Source organism: Neofelis nebulosa, chromosome 5 (assembly GCF_028018385.1).
Source record: "Neofelis nebulosa isolate mNeoNeb1 chromosome 5, mNeoNeb1.pri, whole genome shotgun sequence".
NCBI lineage: Eukaryota > Metazoa > Chordata > Mammalia > Carnivora > Felidae > Neofelis > Neofelis nebulosa.
The window spans coordinates 86,006,858-86,030,445 of NC_080786.1; the positions used below are offsets into that span (position 1 = coordinate 86,006,858).

Here is a 23,588-nt window from a genome sequence, read left to right on the forward strand (position 1 = left end):
ACCTGAGCCAAAGTTGGATGCTTGACTGACTCAGCCACCCAGGCGCCCCTGAATTATTATTTTCAACCTAAAAATTTCACACTCAACGAAACTATCAAACAAATGTGAGGATAAAATAAAGACATTTTCAGACATGCATGGATTCACAAATGCCTCATTTTCAAGAAGTTACTAGAGGAATTGGTGAATTCCATTTCTCAAGACTTACTCGTGTTCTTGCTCATAAGAATCTGTAAAATCACTGGGAAGCTGAAACCAGACTATGTGGACCCAAGACTCTACATTCAGCTTATCTTCTCCAGGGAGACTTCAACCCAGAGACAGTCTGAACTTTTTTGACTTTTACTAATTACTATTCTTTTATTTTTTACTAATTTTTATTAATTAGAATAATAAAATATTTGGGGGAAAAATACTTATCTTAGAATACCTTATGTCAATCTAGAACACATATTCAAATATTGAATTAAACACATGTTGAAATAAACTGATAAAGTGAAGAGAAACAAAGAGAAACTGAAACTAGATTTTAATAGTAAAACCCCATTCACTTATAAAATTCAACCTCCATAAGAAAGAATGTTATAATCATATAATGTTGCAATGAAAATTAAAAGTTTATGGCAATGTATCATTTTGTATTGCAGTATTGTTTACTAACCTCTGATTCATCACCCTTCTCTCTATAAGCAGTAGCAATACTGGTCTGAACAGCCTTAATCCATGCCTGGCGCAGTTTTTCAGAATCTGCCTGAAGCATACAACTTCTAAAAGGAAATAACATTGTTTTCTCAGACACTAAATTAACCCCCCAAAATAATAAGATTTATTTCACTATTTAATAATCTTCTAACAAAAAGTAATTCCACTGAAATATTTTATTTCATTTATTTTTAGGACAGAGTATATTCATGAGGAAATCAAGGTACCAATAAAATAAACCGCCTATTAAAAAAAAAATCACAAATTCCTGTACATTTAAAAAAAAACTTTAAATTTACCACATATAACACTAAGTTTTTCTATAGGCTAGAAATATGAAATAATTATCAAAGAAATTGATCTGACATATGACTTCAGTTCATCATCCTGACAGCTAAAAAGTTTTCATATGGCTACATCAATAATCTTTATGGAATTTAAAGAAAATGATACTGGGTAGAGGTTACATAAACATCTGACTGTAATACTTGTAATCACTAATTATGAAAATTTACCTTTAAAGCACTTTTTTCCTCTTTAGCACACATAACATCGCAAGTAAAACACAAATCTTTCTCTACTCAGTTAAGTTCTTTAAGACAAACAATACAAACACAAAAGGAACTCTCATTCTTTAGAACCACTTACTTTGTTGGAGAGACTACCTCAAAGCAGAAACGTCGTTCTATGTCTTCACAGTGTTTCACTGTGCACAGCCTTAGATCTTCCACTACCACGGTGGGGTTATCCTACAATAAGGAAATAAAACTCCCAGGTCTATCAACTTAGTTTTTAAACACAACTACCAATAATAACATACTTAAAAATATTACTTGGAATAAATGGGTCGTCGAATTTTAAAGATTTATATTTCATCTTATTTAAGATTAAAAATAGGAGTTATCAACAGAGATACAACCAATAAAGGTAACTCTGTCCTGTTCATAATTTTATGTGTTTCATAAAATGGCTGTACAAGGATTAAGTGAAAATATATATAAAGAGCTTAATCTAAAACTTGGTAATTAATTAATAGGTGCTCAATAAATGTTAGCATCCTATAAATTTTAATTTTCTTCCTTTTTCTTTCATATCCATTACTTTCCTGGCCCCCCCCCTCACATATAATAAAAGCTACTTTCCTCAAAAAAGAAGACTTTAATAGGCAAGTCTTAAGTAACTAAAAAAAAAAAAAAGCCTATATACATTCTTCTTTAAATACCTAAGAAAATGAGAAAGAGTCTATCATTTTTCTAGTACTTAACAAAAATATAAACTCAAAATCAAGTTTATCAGACCAGAAGAAACCATGAACTAATGAGTTAGAACAAAGGGCTTATGTGGAATAAGCCTGCAAGCACAAAACCGAGCAAATAAAATGTCAGATTGTGTATCTCTAGAGTAAAGTGAGTATTTAAAATGTACAGTTGTATACTTCATTCACAAAGACTCACAGGTAAAATTCAGGTCATCAATTAACTAGTGGAGTTTTTTTTCCTAATTAGTTTTAACATTCTCAAGTCTCATGTAATCTTAGTATGTCTTTCTGATAAATAAAAATTCCTTACCCTTAAAATAAGGTTCAAGAAAAGAAATGTATAAAAACAACATTAACACATTTAGAGGTTTCTATTTCAATTACTTCAAGCTAACATTTTAATGTCATTTTTTAACATTTCCATATTATCACCTTTGGCCCTAAGGTGATATTTATTAAAAGGCACCTTTTCCTTCGGCATCAAAATAGTACTATGGAATGGCAGTATTGCTCCTGTCATTCTGCTGGTCAAAGAAACGTGAAGAAACAAAAGTAATAATCCTGGGACACAGAAACACCCATCTCAAAACTGTAAGTTAAGAATTCAGCATTCAAAAACCACTCTGCTGTTAAGGAGATACCGATACTTTCCACTTTTGAGTCCTCTTACACACCCCTAAATATAAGACTAATGAACGATAATTTTGCATGCAGGAGTATTTACAAGATGAACAGACAGAGAACTAAAACTGAAGACTCACTGGGCTTTCACTTCATTAACAAAACACCTACCTTAAACTTTTTCTGATATACCAGCTGATTGTTCTGTATTGAAAACCAGCGTCTAAATAAATAAAAATAGATTAGGTTTTCATAAACATAATTTATGTCAGTTGTTAGAAATAAAATATTTGGGAAAGCACTAGAAAATCAGTTTATGTTAATTATGTTTTGAGAAGTACATTGTTTTGTTTTGTTTTGTTTTATATAGACTGATGTCAATGAGATAATTATGGAAAGTAAAGAACAATTTTAAATAATTTTAAAACCACAGATTAGGAAAATAAGATTACTGTATTTTGATTCATTTTATCTCAGAAATTTATATCCTAATAACAGCAGTTATCCTTTATGCTATCACTAAAAAATAATTGTTTTAAAGTAAAAATTTAGTTTGAGGTTACTCAAAAAGAACTAAAATCTTTCCCCCAAAAGAACTGCTTCTATTATAAAGTAGAAAGAAATTTATGTTGTAAATAAGACTATCCATTTGTACACAGTAAAACACTGAAATAAATGGTGCTTTGTTTTCAACCTTTCTGCAGCTAATTCAGCAAGCATTTGATTTGTTAACCAAAACAAGAAATTAAAGCAATTTAGAAGTGATATCCAACAAGAGATAATCGCCAATTCACTTGACCTCACTTTAATATAAAATATTTCTAAGCAGAATAATCACAGTTATTACTAAAAATGATTCACCTATTTATACTGTTCTGCTCATTCTTATAAATTATTACACAAACAATTTACTTGCAATCTTCTTTAGAAGAAAAAGCTAAGCTATATATGGCATACTGACTAATTCTAATTTATTAAACCAGTAAAAGATCCTAAAGACTTACAAAAAAAAAAAAAAATCACAGCCAAAGCCATTCATAAAAGGAAGCAAAAATTCTCATCAAGCATGAAAGGTAAAACTATTTGAGTCATTGTTTTAAAATTAGTTTCAATGTGAGATGATTTCTATTGTAAACATTAGTTATTAATCTATTAGCAGATAGAGATTCCACCTTTTCATTGATACTAATGCAAAGCACTGGAAATTGTATTTAGACACAATGAGAATTTCTATTTTAAAAAATTAAGTTAATTCTCCAAAGCTGAGAAAATGATTAGATGCTTTTCTATTTTTAAGATAGACAGATAGTTAGGTTTTCTTTCTTGCTACTTAAAAAAGGTATCACCTTTACCATTAAAATAGAGACCTGTTAAATAAGCATCTAGTTAAAACCAAGTGAGTTGCCTCTAAATGCAAATCATCAAGAGGCAGGCCAGAAAAGGAAGAACTTCCGGGTTTCTTTGCTTTGGGACACAAGGTTAGTTAGAAATGTTAAAAGGAAATACCTGTAAATAAACAACATGGTGCAGCCCTGCCATGTGGGATGACATGCAATGGAAACAGTCTGTGACAGTGACTGAAGTGTTTTGTGAGAAATCATTCGAAGTAGGGTGACCTATACTAATAATTCTTACGGTTTATAGTATAGTGATCATATTATAGAATTTGATAAAAAACTAATTTTACTGCACAATGGAAAAACACCCATATAGCCACTGAAACTTTTCATGCTTCTGAGGTCTTTAAAAAAGGAATTTCTTTTCAACTGCTGTATCTTAGGATAATAACCTCTAAAAATAACAAAACAGCACATAAAAACTTTTTTGGTCAGAGACCACTTCCTCTGGTCATTAACTGTTCAGATCATGTGTATTACTGAAACTCAGTTCCCCTGCTATCTATCTTTTGCTGGGGGACTTGCTCACATAAGCATTTTTTTGTACACTCAGGGAAGACACTATAAATTCATCTTATACTTTGACATTTCCTAAGGAACAAAATCATAATGTACCTCACTAGAAAAAAAATTCAATTACTAAGATCTGTATGTCGTATGACACTGTCTCTCCTCCTCTGCCATTAAAAAAAAAAAGACAAAAGAGCCAACTACACTAATTTACATTGATCAAAACTTTAATCAAGTAAGTAAAATGGAATATAATTCTTAATTGCTCCTATAGATTAATCCTAGTTATTATTAACATCTCTAATAAAAGGAAAAATGAGACAGTTCATAGCCAGTGAACAGAATAAAATACTTAATATTTCAAGCTCATACTATCTGTAATTTGGAGGCACCTCAAAAGACAAACTATAAAAAAGACAAACTTTAGAAAGCACTGTGCTGACACTTACACTATTTTCTACAAAATTCAAATGCGGACCACAAAGCCAAAAAACTATTTGTATACAGGAAATTTTCTTGGGGCACCTGAGTGGCTCAGTCAGTTAAGCATCTGACTCTTAATTTCAACTCAGGCTGTAATCTCACGTTTTGTGGGATTGAGCCCTATGTCAGGCTCCGTGCTGACAGCATGGAGCCTGCTTGGGATAGTCTCTCTCTCTCTCTCTCTCTCTCTCTCTCTCTCTCTCTCTCTCTCTCTGTCTCTCTCTCTCTCTCTCAATAAATAAATAAATAAACAAACAAAAAAACAATGAAAAAGGAAAATTTACTTGGTTCATTAAGAAAAATAATACACCACTTTATATCCATTCCAAATTGAACTAACTCAATAAAGATCTTAGACCAAAGTACTAAATTCATGAACAATTTGATATTATTGATTTTCAAATATCTATGAGAGCTTCCAGATAACAAAACAAGGGGTAAAGGAAAAAATATATTAAAAAATAAATCAAGTGTCTTTTACCATGTTTGATCACTAGTCCTCGAACTGTATTTGAAACCAGGAATATAATGTAAAAGTCAAACTTCTAAATCTGTATAAGCTTTCTCACTAAAACTATAAAAATGAAAGATTTATGCACATATTCATATATGTGTCAAATAGGTGACTATTTAACAAAATTTAAAGCTTGAGCATGTAAGGTTACTGCCTTTCAAATGCAATCTAATTTTTCCCAAGGAAAAAGACCAAAATGTTAAATCTCTAAAAACTGACAATGGTTCCTTTCAATAAAACTAATATGAGGGGCACCTGGGTGGCTCAGTCAGTTAAGCATCTAACTTCAGCTCAGGTCATGATCTCATGGTTCATGGGTTCGAGGTCTGCATTGGGCTCTGTGCTGACAGCTCAGAGCCTAGAGCCTGCTTCAGATTGCGTCTCCTTCTCTCTCTGCCCTTGCCCACTTGTGTCTGTCTCTCTCTCAAAAATAAACATTAAAAAATTTTTTTCTAACTAATATGACTATTACCAAAAAGACTAATTCCTAGTTATTGTTTAAAAATTTGAAAAGTATTTACTAGCTTATTTCCCTTAAAAAAAAAAAAAAAAGATATGAAGGCGTTCATATTACTAATCTATTATCTTCATTGGGTATCTATAAATATATCAAATGTTCTTTTCCAGATTAAAACAAATTGAGAAGATGGGCATTGAAAGGATAATTCCACTTCTCAAATATAATGTTTATGTTTCCTTCCCAATTTAAAACATGAGACATTATATCCATTGCAAGTAATCCAACGGAAATGCAGGTTAATTATGAGCTTTCTCGTGCCAAAGAGGAAATTGGAGTAAGGCAGGAATGAGGGGAAGGAAGCCATTTGGTACCTGATATGATCGGGCTTTTTCCTGTCATGTGAAAAAATGGGGTAGGATTAAAACATAAAGGAAAGGTGGTAAAAGAATGAAAACGCAAATGTGCAAAATAAGCAAAGGACTAGCATGATATGAAAATAAAGCAAGAATTAAAGAAACAAGCTTAAGCTCATAACCTAACAAAACAGTCAAAAATATCTGTTGCATTTTGTTCTCAATTCATACATGTATGCATTTACACAGGTAATTCCAACTCTTATGACTCTGAAATGCTAACATTTTAGAAATATTCAAAAATTTTCTTCAACTATTATGGTATAAATAGTTCTTGTAGGACTTAGTACACTTGGGCATGTCTACTATTATTTTTATGCCTCTATGGTGATAGCTATAAAATATAAACAGTACTTTTCCTCATCTTAATAAGTTGCTCCTAAAAAATTAAGGAAAATAATCACTATATATATATATATATATATATATATATATATATATCTTCATAAACCTGAAACAAATGAAAACTTTTCATAAGGAAAATTGGATCACTAATTAAGAATTTCAAAGATTATAAAATATTATTAGCCAACTAAACCTACCTCCCACCTGTTCTCCCCCTTTTCATCAATGATAGCAGAGACTCAAAGGCCACACATATGAGTATCTTTATTTTTTTAAGAGTATCTTTAATACACACATACACTTCTTATTTTGTAACAAAAAGCCAATAAAAATAAAACATGTATCTGTGCCTGCAGTATCTAGAGTACTTTAAGACACTGCATAATACATCTTATACTTTTAGTTATATTTCTATCTCATTCAACAAAGACTGAGCATAGTTTGTAATTATTCAGCTTCTTTATTCATTTTACTAGCTTACTACTAAATAATCTTAGTATTTAATTATTTTCCTACTTCATTCATCTTTTCAGAATTTATCATAAAAAGCAACAGACATATAGATACGAGTAATCCATCTGGCACTGATTTGAGCCTAAGGTGAAGCTGCCACATTGAGAAGATGGCCTGATATAGAAAGATAATTTTGGTACGTCTTACATGTCTTCAGAAAAATATATATTATAGACATATAAAACTCTTAGGAGACACTACAAACTAGAAACCTGAAACCAACCAGAAACAAACACAACAGTTCACATAAGACATAAAACCCCTCACTGCTTACACTCTTTCACATCACACAAAATATGATTTCTTCAGTTAAATTTCAAATTATAGAATGATGTTTAGATTTTATGAAGCACAAGAACAGGTTTTAAAACTACCTGGGAATTCCTAATCACATGTATTTACCTCAGGAAGGAAGTCTTTTTTAAAAGTTGGGTTAAAGAAAAAAATAATAAATAAATAAATAAATAAATAAATAAATAAATAAATAAATAAAAGTTGGCTTAAAGAAAAAAAAAAAGCTTAAACAGATGATGGGGATTATTAAGGAGGGCACTTGTGATGAGCACTGGGTGTTGTATGAGCGTGGAATCACTAAATTGTACATCTGAAATTAATACTACACCGTATGTTAACTAACTGGAATTTAAACAAAAACTAACCTATTAAGTAACTAAATAAATAGATGTTGGCTCTAAAAATATTACATGCCTCTATTCCATGAACAATAGATGATGGCAAATCTGTCATCATATAATTAGTACCCTACAGTGACTACAAAGAAAATGTTCCCTTAAAACTAATCCAGAGGCAATGTAAAGAAGATACTTAAACAGTAGGTAGAAAAATCTTTATGCTTGAATAGCTGGAATCCTTTTTAAAGTTAAGGCACAAATATCACAAATGCAGTCTTTTATTCCAAGTCTAATAGAATATATTAACAAGCTAGATCGAGCACTAATTAGAGAAGTAGGGCAGACTCCAAAGTCATATATAAGTAAAGAGAAAGTATTTGTAAATATTTTCTGAAATTAGATTTTTTGTAAATTTCATGTAAGAAATTTAAGATATATTCCAAGCTTTTTAAATGAAAAGCATTAGAATATTCTAAATAACATTTGAGTTCTTTCTTCTCTCTTTCACAGTTACTGAACTATAACCTAGAAAATATCTAAAACTTCTGTTACAAGATTTAGATTCTTGTTTTTGTGAAGACTTTTATATAACGTTTATATGCTATATTCCTTAGAAGACTGCTTTTTACTAGTATTTTCATGAAAATGATCTTTTAAAAGGCATATGAAAATGAAATAATTTGCTATCCATAATTTTTCCTAATAATGTAAATAGACTAGGAAGTTTTTAAAAAGTTTTTAAGCTATTTTTAAAATATTTGACATATTGTTTCATCAAAACACAAATTTATATGGAATTTCCACAGCAAATTTTTTTTTTTTAATGCCAGGTTTCGGGCCTCGGTCTTGTCTCAAACCAGCTGCGTGATCAATGAGCAACCATCTCTCTGCACCTTCATTTCTTTACTAAAACTTAGGGTGTTGAAATACGATCCATGATTCTCATCAGTAATGTCATCCCACTACAATTAGATGGTAGCTCCTTTAAAAAGCAGCTTCATTTCCAAAAGCATGGTCTCTTTCACTTTACACGTGGAAGATAACAGGCCTACAATTCAGAATTTAATAGTTATTCCCTACTTGATTTTAGTTAGTTACATTTTATTATCTATGCCAATTAATAGAATTCATGAAACAAAAAATTAAAAACGAAAGGTCCATGCTTATGGGATGCCTGGGTGGCTCAGTCAGTTAAGCATCCAACTTGGGCTCAGGTCATGATCTCAATGGTTTGTGAGTTTGAGCCCACGTCGGGCTCTGTGCTGACAGCTCAGAGCCTGGAGCCTGCTTCAGATTCTGTGTCTCCCTCTCTCTCTGCCCCTCCGCTGCTTGCTCTCTGTCTCTGTCTCTCTCTCTCTCAAAAATAAATAAATATTAAGATTAAAAAAAAAACAAATGAAAGGTCCATGCTTAAATCAGTATTAATTTTCTCCTATTGCCCTAAATGGTAATACAATTTTCCACTAACACTTAATGTGCTTCATTTTGAAGTCTGAGATCATTTCTCATTGGAGTAGTCCATGGAACATCATTTCATTTCTTCTTAACATAATGGTATAGGTTCTATGGATTTATTGTATTTTCACTGTGTTAAACTTTAAGTAGGTTGTTTTGAAATCTGAAGGTTAAAATTCAATTCTAACATTACCTCATGAAACCGTACTGGTTGAGAAATCTCTCTATTACAAAAATTTGACACACTATTTTTTACTTTAATTTCCTATTCTAGCTATGGAAATTTGTCAGGAAAAACTTAAAAGATTATTGTCTTAATTTTTACACCTTAGAAAACAGAATTTTAATTTCTTATTTTCACTTTATAATAGTTAAAAATATTATTTCTAACCAAACCACTTAGTTGGTCCTTCTGGTTCAGACATTATTTTAGAAGTTCTACATAATTCAAAATGGCTTAATATCAAATATAATTACTTTCCAGTTTATATTCATTCTCAGATAAAGAAAAATTATTTCAAATAAAACACACCCCATTCATTTAAATATCTGGCAATATCAAATGCTAGGGAAAGGCTCAACAAATCACTGACATTTGAAAATACCAGTGAATGTTTTTCCACATAACCTCATCACCAAGAAATCAAAATAAGTGGGAGCCCATTTTAATATTTTAAATATCCAAGAATAATAGTTTTCCATTTAAATTAGCAAAAATGTATACTACATTAAACTTACCGAGAAAATTCTATTATTTTGCTAATGTCCATTTTTTTTAAGAAAAGAAAATAATATTCTCTATCATCAAGTGAATTTACATCTTGTTCCAGTAGCAAATAAAATAAACACATTCAGCCAATAATATAATAGTAAATCAATTCACCAGAGCCTAATGTTACTCTCAATTATTACAAAATAGTTCTATTTTGGGGGAGTTTTTTGCAAAAAAAAACAAAAACAAAAAGGAGGCATCCTTGAATAAAATACTAATCACTACTATTTGGAAGTATAATCCTGAGTCAACACAATCTTCTTTTATTCTTTAATGTCTGAAATTATTTTACTTTATTAGATTAATACACAGAAAAATATAATTAAATATTTAATATATATATTTAACAGATATTTGCTGGATTAATATCTTTTAAAAATCAGTTTAGCAGAAAAAGAAAAAGAAAGCCAAGTTTTTGGTCATTGTCAAGTTTAGAATACAGGAGCCCTGACTGCCACACACACCATACCAAGTATATGTGCTGCCAAAGCGAGCACCACACTTCACATTTAAAAACAAGCCCATTTCTTAAAAGTCCTGGTTAAAGTTATTGCAAAGATCAAAAACTCAGGATCATCTGGGTTAAAAATTCATAAGCAAACACTAAATTAAAATGTATATATACATCTTACAGAGAGGAACCCAAAGGAGAAAACAATTCGTGCTTCCCGGTTTAAACTTTGCTTAAATTTTAGATTTTAGAATTAGTGCTATCATTTTTCACTTGCTTCTTAGGGTCCCCTTTCTTAGAAGGGGGACTTATCTTCAATGGACTGGGTTCAAGAATGCTATTGCAGACTGTGAATTTAAAGAATTAGGAAAGAAAGAGTTGGCCAAATCACAGGGAAGGTCAGAAAACTGAGACTATGGAAATCAAGACTAGTTTTTGAAATATATTACCTGTTCCAAGTTTTGAAGGCATTGCTGGCTCGTTTGAACAGATATCCTTCCATAACAATGCCATTTGCAGCATCTACATTATATTCTAACTTAGAATCATCACTGGAGAAATCCTAAACAAAATAAAAAAGTTCATACGATTACCAAATTTATCATAGAGAAACAGCACAAATCATAGAAAAGTTTTGTATTAAGATAGTATATTAACAGTATTCATAACAAAAGAGGAGACTTAATTATTATAATGACAATGTAAAAACACAGATGATTATATAAAATACACTCTGAAAGAGAAAACAATAGAACTTGATTTATACACTGATTAAAGGCACAAAATAATATGCATACAAATAGACAAAAGGGACAACTAAATACTATATGTGATGTCTTGTTTAAAATGTTTTCATTTTAGAGGTGCATGGGTGGCTCAGTCAGTTGAGCATCCAACTTTGGCTCAGGTCACAATCTCATATTTCATGGGTTCAAGCCCCGCGTTGAGCTCTGTGCTGATAGCTCGGAGCCTGGAGCTTACTTCGGATTCCTGTCTCCCTCTCCCTGTGCCTGTCCCCTGTTTGTGCTCTCTCTCTCTCAAAAATAAAAAAAAATAAGAAAAAATAAAATGGTTTCATTTTATCCTAACATTGTATTGTGATGTGTGTAACAATTTTTTTTTTAATTAATATAAGGGCTCCTGGGTGGCTCAGTCAGATGGGCATCCAACTTCTGCTTAGGTCATGATCTCACACTTTGTGAGTTTGAGCCCCACATCAGGCTCCGTGCTGACAGCCTGGAGCCTGCTTCAGATTCTGTGTCTCCCTCTCTCTCTCTGTCCCTTCCCCACTCATGCGCTCTCCCTCTCTCAGAAACAAATAAATAGAATGAATGAATGAATGAATGAATGAATGAATAAATAAATAAATGATAAAAATTAAAAAGTAATATAGATATATTTAAATTGGGACACTCAGGGGCGCCCGGGTGGCTTGCTCGGTTAAGCGTCCGACTTCGGCTCAGGTCATGATCTCACGGTCCGTGAGTTCGAGCCCCACGTCGGGCTCTGTGCTGACAGCTCAGAGCCTGGAGCCCATTTCAGATTCTGTGTCTCCCTCTCTCTCTGCCCCTCCCCTGTTCATACTCTGTCTCTCTCTGTCTCAAAAATAAATAAACGTTAAAAAAAAAAAAATTTTAAATTGGGACACTCAAATCTATCTCTATTCTCTAAGTATATTACTATTACGGTATTTTTTAATCTGATAGTAGTAATAACTCCACTATTAGGGAGTTCAGAAGTAGAATAAAGGCTTTTTTCCCTAAAATAAAATTTTGTTTTGTAAAGAAGACCTACAGTTTGAAGTACTGTACAGTACAGTTTAAGTTTGAAGTGCTGAGCTCACTTTTTCATGAGGATTATGGAATCCCTCATAATCTTCTGTCATTCTTCTCTTCACTTGAATGCAATTCAAACTTACAATTTTCCTCTAAGGATTCATGAAGTTTTGAAATCAGAAGTGTTATATTTAAAATATTTCCTGATGAACTTACAAAGTCATTTGTATAAAACTGCAAGACTGCTGTTATCCCGTTTTAAAACTTTAAAAAATCAGTCTCAGAACTTTCAAAATTACAGCTGGACCAATAATCAAAGTTAGAGTGCTATCCTTTTAGGGAATAGTAAACTTTCTGTCTTGAAAAAGATTCTGGCAGAAGCTAGATGACCACCTGCCAAAAATGCTGGGATGTGAGGGTCCTCCACTGGAGGGGAGGCAGAGGGAGAATTACCCAGGGGCCTTCCAAATTTAAGAGTCTCCAAAGATGGAAAATGGAAACAGACTAAATTCAGGAAAACAAAATTCATTAAAAACAAAAACTCTGCTGACATCTTTCAAAATTTAACCATAAAAAGACATGATAATCTCGGGTGCCTGGCTGGCTCAGTTGGTAGAGCAAGCAGCTCTTCATCTCAAGGTTGTGAGTTCAAGCCCCACAGTGGGCATGGAAGGAAGGAAGGAAGGAAGGAAGGAAGGAAGGAAGGAAGGAAGGAAGGAAAGAAAGAGGGAGGGAGGGAGGGAGGGAGGGAGGGAGGGAAGGAAGGAAGGAAGGAAGGAAGGAAGGAAGGAAGGAAGGAAGGAAGGAAGGAAGGAAGGAAGGAAGGAAAGAAAGAGGGAGGGAAAGAAGGAAGGAGGGAAGGAGGAAAGGAAGGAAAGAGGGAAGGAGGGAAGGAAGGAAGGAAGAAAGAAAGAAATTAAAAAGACATGATAATCCAAAATAATCAAATGAAACAGAATCTGGGAACGCCTGGGTGGCTCAGTAGGTTAAGTGTCCAACTCTGGATTTCAGCTCAGGTCATGATCTCATGGTTTGTGGAACTGAGCTCTGTGTTGGGCTCTGGGCTAACAGAGCTGAGCCTGCTTGGGATTCTCTCTCTCTCTCTCTCTCTCTCTCTCTCTCTCTCTCTCTGCCCTCCCCTCCCACATGCAATCTTTGTCTCTAAAATAAATAAACTTAAAAAAATTGAAACAGAATCTGTAAGTGAATTGCTACACTTTCTCCTACATTGTCTCTGAAAAAAAAATTAGGAAAACTTTAATGCCCTCATTTAAAATTTATTTGAGGTGGGAGTGCCTGGGTAGCTCAGTCAGTTAAGCATCCAACTCGGTTTCGGCTCAGGTCACGATCTCACAGTTAATGGGTTAAGCCACACGTGGGGCTCTGCGCTGTCAGTGCACAGCCTGCTTAGGATTCTCTTTCTCCTTCTCTCTGCACGACCCTTGCTCACTCACTCACTCTCTCTCAAAGTAAATAAACATTTTTAAAAATTATAAATAAATAATATTTGAGGCTATAATTTAATTAGACAAGCATGATGTCAGCAATAGATACAACTGAGTTTGGCAACATTCTAAAGGTTTCATTTGTAATGCTGGCAGTTTTTTAATAACCTTGATGCTACTTAAAACATTAAAATATGACCTCCTTGATATATAGAGCATTATAAGTATTTTTCTAATTTTCAACTATATTTCTTGAGGTAAGTCTTCAATTTAATTACTATTAAATCAATTAATATTGTATAGTGTTAAAATGTGACAGATCATAATTTTATAATGAAGCAACTAATAACACTGTATAAATTATATACTATAATTTAAATATATTGATGAACTGTCGAAATAGAAAGGAATACTCAAAAGCAAAAGATTAAGTGAAAATTGGAAGCCGAAGAGGTAAGCAGATCAAAGAAGCCAGATTTCACCTTAAGGGCATTTGCTTCATCAAAACTTGAAGCTTTGGTGTGGGGAAGAGAAGGCAAGACCAAGATTGGCCATAAAGGGAATCTAACGGAAGCTTTTGCTTTTGAAATTGCAAGCAAGAAAGACCATTATCACTTCAATTTAAGATTATGTTAGAAGTCCTAGGGGCACCTGGGTGGCTCGGTCGGTTAAGCGTCCGACTTCGGCTCAGGTCATGATCTCACGGTCCGTCAGTTTGAGCCCCGCGTCAGGCTCTGGGCTGACCGCTCAGAGCCTGGAGCCTGTTTCAGATTCTGTGTCTCCCTCTCTCTCTCTGCCCCTCCCCTGTTCATGCTCTGTCTCTCTCTGTCTCAAAAATAAATAAACGTTAAAAAAAAATTTTTTTAAGAAGTCCTAGCCACAAGGTAATAAAAAGAATCGGAAAGGAAGAAACTACCATTATTTGCAGATGACTCTGTACACAGAACATCAAACAGAATCCAGAGATAAATTAGCATTTAAAGAGAGCTTAACAAGATAACTGGTTTCAAAATCAATACAGAAAAGTCAATTTTATTCTAGTATGTAACAAAAGTAAACAGTGAGAAAAGAAATTTTTAAAAGATAGCATTTACAATAACATATGCCATATAAGTATCTAGGAATAAATTTGACAAAAGATGTACAAGAAAATATCAAACTTTACGAAGGACATTAAAGAAAACTTCACTTTTAATATTTCAAGCTCAGAGATTAGAAGACACTGTAAAATAAAGATACCAATTCTCCCCCATATTGATTCATAGACCCAATGCAATCGATCAAAATCTCCAAAGCTACTGTTAAGCAAACTGAAAGTCTGCTCTTGAAATTTGTAAAAGAATGCAAAATTTAGGCAATTCACTTTTGAAACAAAGAAGATAGGAGGTTTGCTTTGTCAGATATGAAGATATACCATTAAGCTACAATATTTAAAGGCAGCATAGTATTGCCACAATTAAGACAAAAAGGCCAATGAAAAGAATTAAGAGCTCAAAATAGAACTCACATGTATGCAAACATAATGTAAAACAGAGGATATAACAGAGTAATAGGAAAAGAACAAAATTTTTAATAACTGATTCTCGATTATCTAGCTATCAGATTGTGAATACAAGGAAACCGGATCTCTACTCACACCACACGTAAACAGCCAATTACAGATGGATTTAAGGTCTAAACATAAAAGGCAAATCTATAAACACTTAGGTTATACAGGAGATATACACCAACAGACACAGGGGAAGGTGCCTGAGTTCATTAATGACTAAAGCATAAATTAAAACCACAATGAGATGTCCGTATCTACCCACCAAAATTAGCAAAAATTAACTCTCACAATACCATGGGGTGGCAAGGAGCCCTGAGAACTCTCACACAGTGCTGCCTGCATTTAGCATTATCTACCAATGCTGAACATATATATACCCTCTGAACCAGCAGTTCTACTCCTAGGTATAAATCCATCAGGAATATGTACAGATAACCAAAAGGCATGTACATGAATGTGCATAGAATCATTGTTTCTTTAATTGATCAATTTCAATTCTTGAAAAATCTAAATAGCTACATTAGATACACTTTTCCCTTAATTTTTAGGTGACTGAATCTTTTTCCTTTTTTTTCCTTTTTTTACCTGTAATGCAGCCTTGTGTCAGCATTTAAGGGCAGAAAAAAGCAAAAATAGCATTACTTTCTTCAAAGTAAAGCAGCAATTGACTATTATTTGAAATCAAGCAAATTAATCTTAGATTAAATAATCTATTGCTTTTGTACATCACTGAGCTATGTGCACAGGGAGAGATATTAAAAGATATGTAATATTCATTAAATAATTCAGTTTAACCAAATAGTCACAAGTTTCTACAAGTATCATGACCTCTCATTTTAATTAGACACAACTGGTTCCAATTTTTAATAATCTTTCCATGGTAATACCATTAAAACAAGTTACCCAACCCAAAGTGAGTCTAACTTTAAACAAAACACAGAGTTAGCCTTACCTGAGTATAACTGGAAGGAACTAAGTTAAACATGGTTTGGTAGAAAATCTTTCCCTTAATAAATAATGTTTCTCTTTGAATGAATATTAATAACCCATCACCAAAATATGTTCCTTACTTGTATTACTGACATCACTTTAATTTTTTTCCACTGACATCTTTTATGTCAAATCTAGTTCACTGGTATTTTAAATTCTAAAGAAACCATAACAAAAGTTGATTTGACTCAATATCATGGGAACAGATTTCTTAAAGCAATGCTAGAAGGCATATTTTTTTAGGGGAACGTACAAACACAGTGCCCCTCACCACAAATTATACAGTAGAGTTTCCCACATTAGGGGAAATAGCAAGGGTCAGCACATCTGGAGTAAATGGAAAAGCCTTGCCCTAGAAAAACCACCTTTGTGATCATGATATCTCCCTGCCAGGTAAGTACAGAAGGCATCTTGTCATATACTTGTATTATTAGATTCAACCTCCAATTCTCTCCTTTTATTTTCAGATTACCACACAAAAATATCGCTGACTATATAAGATAAAATTATTGAGTTCCAAGTTAGTTGTATCCAAAGTTCTCCACACACAAAAATAAAAATGTGTCATATTTAAATTTTCATTTTTAAAAACATGTTTTTCAAGTATTAATTTAGCTAAGCTTAGACATATTAACAAGAAATGCATGTGAAATTCCAATATCACCTGAGGGAGGGCAAGTGCTGCCTTAGATTAACTACAGCTGTAAAGTCTACAATACCAAACATACATGTTGATAAAAGATGTTCTCCATCCCCACCCCACCCCCAACTCCCCCCATCCCCCACCCCACTCATTCTCACTCACAGGCTTTACAGGGAATGGTGATATCCTAACTGAAATTGTAAATATCAGTTTAAATTCTAAGGGCCATTTTTTAGTTAAGGTCCTAAGAGATTGATGTTTTTGCAAACTGGTTCAAGAGCACAGCTTTCAAATATTTTAAAAGAATAATAAAATACATGCCTGACCATCTAAAAACTTTTTACTTTTCACCAAAAAATGAGGAATTTACCCAATTTAATTACTACAGCAACTCATAAGATTTGTTGCAACATGATAGTATCTTGCTGAAACCAGTAACTGAACAGTTGTACAAAATGGGAATTCCTCTCCTTGAACTTTTCTCTTCAAGTACCTTTTGTTGAATGGTGGAATGTTTTTGCTCCATCTCTCTTTTCTCCTTTGCTGCATCTACAACCAGTCGATCCAACTATAAAGAGGGAAAGAGAGAAAATTATAGAGACTTAAACACTAAAAAAAAAAAAAGGTATGATCATTTTTCAAAAACGTACTCTAAGTCAGTCCATTTAAATTTCTTTAAAAAAGCATTTTGGCTGCAACTTTAAAATGGAACTTCTTTCTTTTCTGGTGTCAAATCCTTTTTGAGAAGGTCTATAACTCCTCCAGGAAAAATATTTCTAAGAACAGTTGTGGTGCTAAGCAAACGTGACAGGCGGCCTTGTCGAGGGCACAACAGGGATAACATGAACTCCCGGAATAAGGAAGAGTACTCTAGCTGAAGTTGCCTGCAGACCCACTCAGCAATTCCAGTAGTCAGAATCAAAGAAAGAAAGAAGATGCAGTGGTGATTTGTTTTCCCCAAACAGCAAAGAGTAGCAGCTAAGCTAGGGTGGGCCAACTCTCACAAGTTCAGCAGAACACATACTTCCAATCACTCAAAACGCTTCATGTTTTCAACTTGGCTTCTTAATGTTATGATCAAATCTAAAAGGCTTAAAAAACAAACACACAAAAATCTCACCAGATAAAAGAGAAAGCTAAATAATAATTTTTTAAAATAGTAATAATAATAAAATAGTAATCACTCATATGGTCAGGGCATAAAATCACCATTGTTTAACATTCTTTTTTAAAAGCCCAAAAAACTTATGAAATCATAAAATCTCATTTCCTTCTTGTTCCTCTCCAGCAGAAAAGATGATTTTCCAGTATCATGACAAATGCCCTGGCTTCTTGAACTACTCTGCTGGAATAACAAACAACTGGGTCATAAAATATTATGTGAGTTTACTCTCCTAGACTGTGATGTATGTCATTTCATCTTCGAACCCCCATACCTCTAACTGATTCATGTGGGGTAAATGAAAAAATAAAAATGTAAATATCAACAGGAATAAGGAGAAAGATAAAGTATTAAATGTCCAAATGTTTTCATTGATATCCTTCAGAAACAAAATTGAAAAAAGCCTTTGTAAAAAAAAAAAAAAACTACTTGATTCTTTATTCACTCTCTATTACACATGATTTTTATTTTCCTGCCAGAGAATGATTCTGACCACACAATTTTTTTAATTAAAAAAAAAATACTTTTTTAAAGTTTTTCTTTAAATCCCAGTTAACATATAGTGGAATACTAGTTTCAGGTGTACAACTGGCCATAGAATCTTTTTTTTTTTTAATTTGAGAAAGGGAGAGCACACACAAGCAGGGGAGAGAGGTGGAGGGAGAGAGAATCTTTTTAAAAAAAATTTTTTTTTAACGTTTTATTTATTTTTGAGACAGAGAGAGAGCATGAACGGGGGAGGGGCAGAGAGAGAGGGAGACACAGAATCGGAAGCAGGCTCCAGGCTCTGAGCCATCAGCCCAGAGCCCGACGCGGGGCTCGAACTCACGGACCGTGAGATCGTGACCTGAGCTGAAGTCGGACACTTAACCGACTGAGCCACCCAGGCGCCCCGAGAAAGAGAGAGTCTTAAACAGGCTCCATGCTCTGCACAAAGCCCAATGTGGGCCTCAATCCCACGACCGTGGGGTCATGACTTGAGCCGAAATCAAGAGTTGGACACTCGACTGACTGAGCCACTCAGACGCCCCCATACAATCTTAATTATCACTGAATATTAATCAAAACCAAAAGAAAACACACTGAAAGAGAACTATCACTACTATACATATTTGATTTAGATGGCAACTATACTACTGCACTTGAGGATCTAATGCATACACGCCTTAGTGACATGTAACATTGATTCAACGCGTAAGGCTTGTACATGTTGCACTAGTCAAATGCCCTCAACATTTTCTTATACCGAATGAATAAAATAACCATTATACCATGGTTTTATAGACTTTAATTGATGGCATATAATATTATTCATTCACTCAGACTGAAGTGAGGTACAAAGTAGACCCTAAGATTCAACTAATACTTGTAAACTTGTGTGAGTGTAACTTCCACAATAGTACTGCAATGCAAGTGATGGTTTTCTGCCTGTCGGACTGGCAGTAAACGCCTCTGCTACAACCCACCCCACTGCTATTACAGCAGAAACGGGAAAAATTCACCTCTCTCTGTTGGAGGAGAAATGTAAAGGAAAAAAAATCTTTTCACATGGTGGAGGGCTGGAGGAAGTACGAGCTGAGGAGATGTGAAGACTGACAGTCCTGTCTCCTACGTGCTCAGACTGTATCAGGAAGAGAGAGTTTGGAGCACAGCAGGGTGTGCCCCATGCTTCTATTAGTGATGGGCATTAGAAGTTTCACAGGTGCCTATTACTAGCCAGGTGCCCCCAATCCTGTGTCTGGAATCCCTTCTACTCCTACCATATCAGATATCATCACTTCTCTTTCTACTTTTCAACTTCTTCCATTTCCATCTGCTTGTATATAGGTGGAAATCCTACTACCTTAAAATAAAACCTTCCTCCAACTTACAGTCCCCTCTAGCTACTACCTTCTCCCTCCTTTTCCTTCACAACACAACTTCTGGAAAAATATTCCCTGTTCTTCACTTGTCCATTTCATATTCATAACTACTACCCACTGTAGTTTAGCTCTGCCACTCAGACCCTCTACTCTCGCAGAGGTAACAAATAGCCTTCTTGCTGCTAGATGCAATAGCCCTAGGTTTACTGGACCTTTTTTCCAATATTTGTACCTACAACCACCCCCTCCTTTTAGAGATGTTCTTTACTTGGCCTGTGCTACCACCGTCTCCTGGGTTCCCACCTCCTCTCTCATCTATGTTCTCATGGAGCTCTCATACTTAACTATCCCTTAAAAATATGCCATTCTTGGGGCACCTGGGTGGCTCAGTCAATTAGGCATCCAACTTTGGCTCAGGTCATGATCTCATGGTTCGTGGGTTCGAGCCTCATGTCGGGCTCTGTGCTGACAGCTCGGAGCCTGGAGCCTACTTCAGATTCTATGTCTCCCTCTCTCTCTGCCCCTGCCCAGCTTGCACTCTGTCTCTTTATCTCTCTCAAAAATAAATTAAGACATAAAAAATAAAATAAAATAAATATGTCATTCTTAGGGCCCTGTTTGAAGCCAGATTCTCTTTTCACTCTATACTAGCAGCCCTTGACCATAACATCTTTAAGCATACTGTTCTAGCACTTACATTTTTCAAAACTATCTTTTGAAATACAAAAAGGATTTTGAGATACTTATTAACTCTCCTTGGGTCAATTCACCCACTATTGTGGTTACAATTAGCAATTATATGCTACTGACTCCTTTAATCTAGGTTTTGGTGTTTGTTTGTTTTTTTTGTTTTTTTTGTTTTTTTTTTTTTATGAGCTCCAGATATATTCACTTAGATGTCCTATCCTCAAAATTCAACACATTTAAACCTCAACTCATCATGTCCCTCTACCTTCAAATTGGCTATATCTTAAATATCCCTCAAGTCTATTTATTTCTATTACTACATGTTCCTAGTTCCAGATGCAATCATCTCATAACTGAATTATAAAAAGAAAATCCTAACTGGCCACCTCCAACCAGGCTATATTTTCCACTAGAGTCCATATAGACAACAAAGCTACATGAAAAGTCATGTGAGAACTGAGAGGGGGAAACAGCAAAACTGAAATTAATAAATGTCTAAAATATATAATTGTTTAAACTATTCAACTGCAATCCAACTTAATTTTTTTATAAATTATATTTCATGTAGGATGAGGGTGCAACATAAAATTTGACAGAATGTGGCAAGTACCTAGCCTAGGAAACTCTTGCCTTTCTCCCAAGTCTGGGTTACATGTTCCATCTGTATGTTCCTATAACTCTTTCATCCTTTGCTATGTATAGAGACAGCTAGCTGTTTCCCAATAACCATTCTCTCTTTCTTTCTTAATACAACCCCCAAATTCTAGTAGGTCACATGATTATCTGGCATTAAATCTGTATCCCCCATCTTTCCTTGCAGCTAGTGTGACATCAGGATGTACACAGAAGTGACCTCTACAATTTCCAGGAGATATTCAGAAAAAGAGAGAATGCATCTTTCTTTCTCCTCTCCTCTTTCCCGTTAGCTAGAATGTAGGTATGGTGACTAAAGCTTGATCAGCCACTTTGAACCATGAGATAGGATTAAAAAATATAATAAGCCTGCATCCCTGCAAATCAAGCGACCACCATACCAGGACTCTGACTTGACATAGGAGAAATAATACTCCATGCTATTGAAGCTACCATTATTTTCAGGCTTCTAACACATGCAAACAAGCCTAGTCTCAGTGTATATTCCCAGACAGGGCACTTAGTACAAAAAGTAATAATAATCTGGTGACATGTTGGTTTCCTCCAATAGATTAAGTTCTACTTAAGTCTACGTAAGTCTACTTAGAGTTAGGGAACAGTATGGCAACTCATGGCATATGCTCTGCATACCATCCCAACACACATACACATACACACACACACACACACACACACACAGAGTATTTACTTTTGGTCCATGAATGCAATTCTCGTTATGCTCTTACCTTTTCCTCATTTCCCTAAATTCTATTTTTCATCCTTAACCCCCTGTCCTCAAAAGGTAATACGAACCTATGGGGGGGGGGGGGGGGGGGGGGTGGGAATCACCCAAAAATTGGTACTAATGAATCCAGAAAGCTCACCAATCAGCAAAAAAGAATGTCCCAGAACAAATTAATATAAAGTTCTGCTAAGTTATCAAAAATAATTTGAATACAATGAAATTTCTCTATAATACTGTTATACATATATACAATTCACACGTGTGTATGTATAAAATGAAAAAGTTCCCAAGAGTTCCTTAATCTTAAGATTCTAAAAATTGTATTATTCAAAATAGCAAAATATACATTTTTTGCAAAATAAAAAAGGAGCCCTAACTTCAAATGAAAAATCAGTAGGATTTTTTAATTATCCAAATGTAAGATATGAAAAATAAACTGAGCCACATATACTATGAAACACTTTGTTTTTAAATTTTCTTTTCAACACCCTCATATACTATCTGTAACACTTTTTAAAAATTTTTTTATGTTTCTTTTTTTTGAGAGAAAGAGAGAGAGAGAGCAAGGGAGGGACAGAGAGAGAGAGAGAGGGAGAGAAAAATCCCAAGCAGGTTCCACATTATCAGTGCAGAGCCCAATGTGGGGTTCGAACCCACGAACCATGAGATGACCTGAGACGAAATCAAGAGTCAGATGCTTAACCACCTGAGCCACCCAGGTGCCCCAATAGCATAGTTTTAACTTTAATCTTATTTTTGGTTATACACATTTAACCCACACATAAATCATCTGTAGCATCAAACTTCTTTATTAAATAAATGTCCTATTTCCCAAAATGCTAAATTTCTTTAAAAGTACAGATCTCAGAGCAAAGGCATCAAAAGAAAAGAAAAAAGAAAAACAAAAGTGGGACTTTATCAAACCAAAAAACTTCTGCAAAGGAAACTATCAACAAAATGAAAAGACAACCTACTGAATGGCAAAATATATTTGCAAATCATATATCTGATATAAATGCCCAAGATATATAAAGAATCCATACAACGCAGTAGCAAAAAGACAAACACTCTGATTTAAAAATGGGCAGAGGATCTGAGGGGACATTTCTCCAAAGGAGCATACAGATGGCCAAAAGGTATATGAAAGGGTGCTCAACATCACTAACCATCACGAAAATGCCAATCAAAACCACAATAAGATAGTACCTCATGCCTGTCAAAATGGCTGTCATCAAAAAGACAAGAAATAAAAAGTGTTGATAAGGATGAAGAGAAAAGTGCACTGCTGGTGGGAATATAAACTGGTGCAGCCACTATGGAAAACAGTATGGAGGTTCCTCAAAAAATTAAAAGCAGAACTACCATATGCAGAAAAGCAATGTCTCTTCTGGATATGTACCCAAAGTAAACAAAGACACTAATTTGAAAAAATATCTGCATCACTATGTTCGCCACAGCATTATTGACAATAGCCAAGACATGGAAACCCCCTAAGTGTCCATCAATAGAAGAATAAGGGAAATGTGGTGTGTATATATATACACAAGGGAATACTATTCAGCCATTTTTTT

General features: G+C 34.2%; 1 protein-coding gene and 1 non-coding gene across 8 annotated transcripts in view; both read right to left on the reverse strand.

Annotated features, from left to right (window-relative positions):
- The window catches only part of ACAP2 (ArfGAP with coiled-coil, ankyrin repeat and PH domains 2), a 157,592-nt gene that overhangs the window by 30,243 nt on the left and 103,761 nt on the right, over window positions 1-23,588 (reverse strand). For 5 of the 7 annotated variants that reach the window (XM_058730904.1, XM_058730902.1, XM_058730906.1 and 2 more), the window contains 6 exons: window positions 17,422-17,496; window positions 10,976-11,088; window positions 6,317-6,337; window positions 2,753-2,804; window positions 1,351-1,451; window positions 662-767 (listed from right to left, as the gene is read on the reverse strand). In XM_058730904.1, the coding sequence (XP_058586887.1) occupies window positions 662-767; window positions 1,351-1,451; window positions 2,753-2,804; window positions 6,317-6,337; window positions 10,976-11,088; window positions 17,422-17,496 (468 nt within the window). The remainder of the gene's footprint in view (window positions 1-661; window positions 768-1,350; window positions 1,452-2,752; window positions 2,805-6,316; window positions 6,338-10,975; window positions 11,089-17,421; window positions 17,497-23,588) is intronic. The other 2 variants (XM_058730903.1, XM_058730907.1) reach the window with 1 other exon arrangement.
- LOC131513340 (U1 spliceosomal RNA) lies at window positions 16,526-16,686 on the reverse strand. Its single transcript, XR_009262556.1, has one exon. It is a non-coding gene; the product is annotated as a U1 spliceosomal RNA (small nuclear RNA).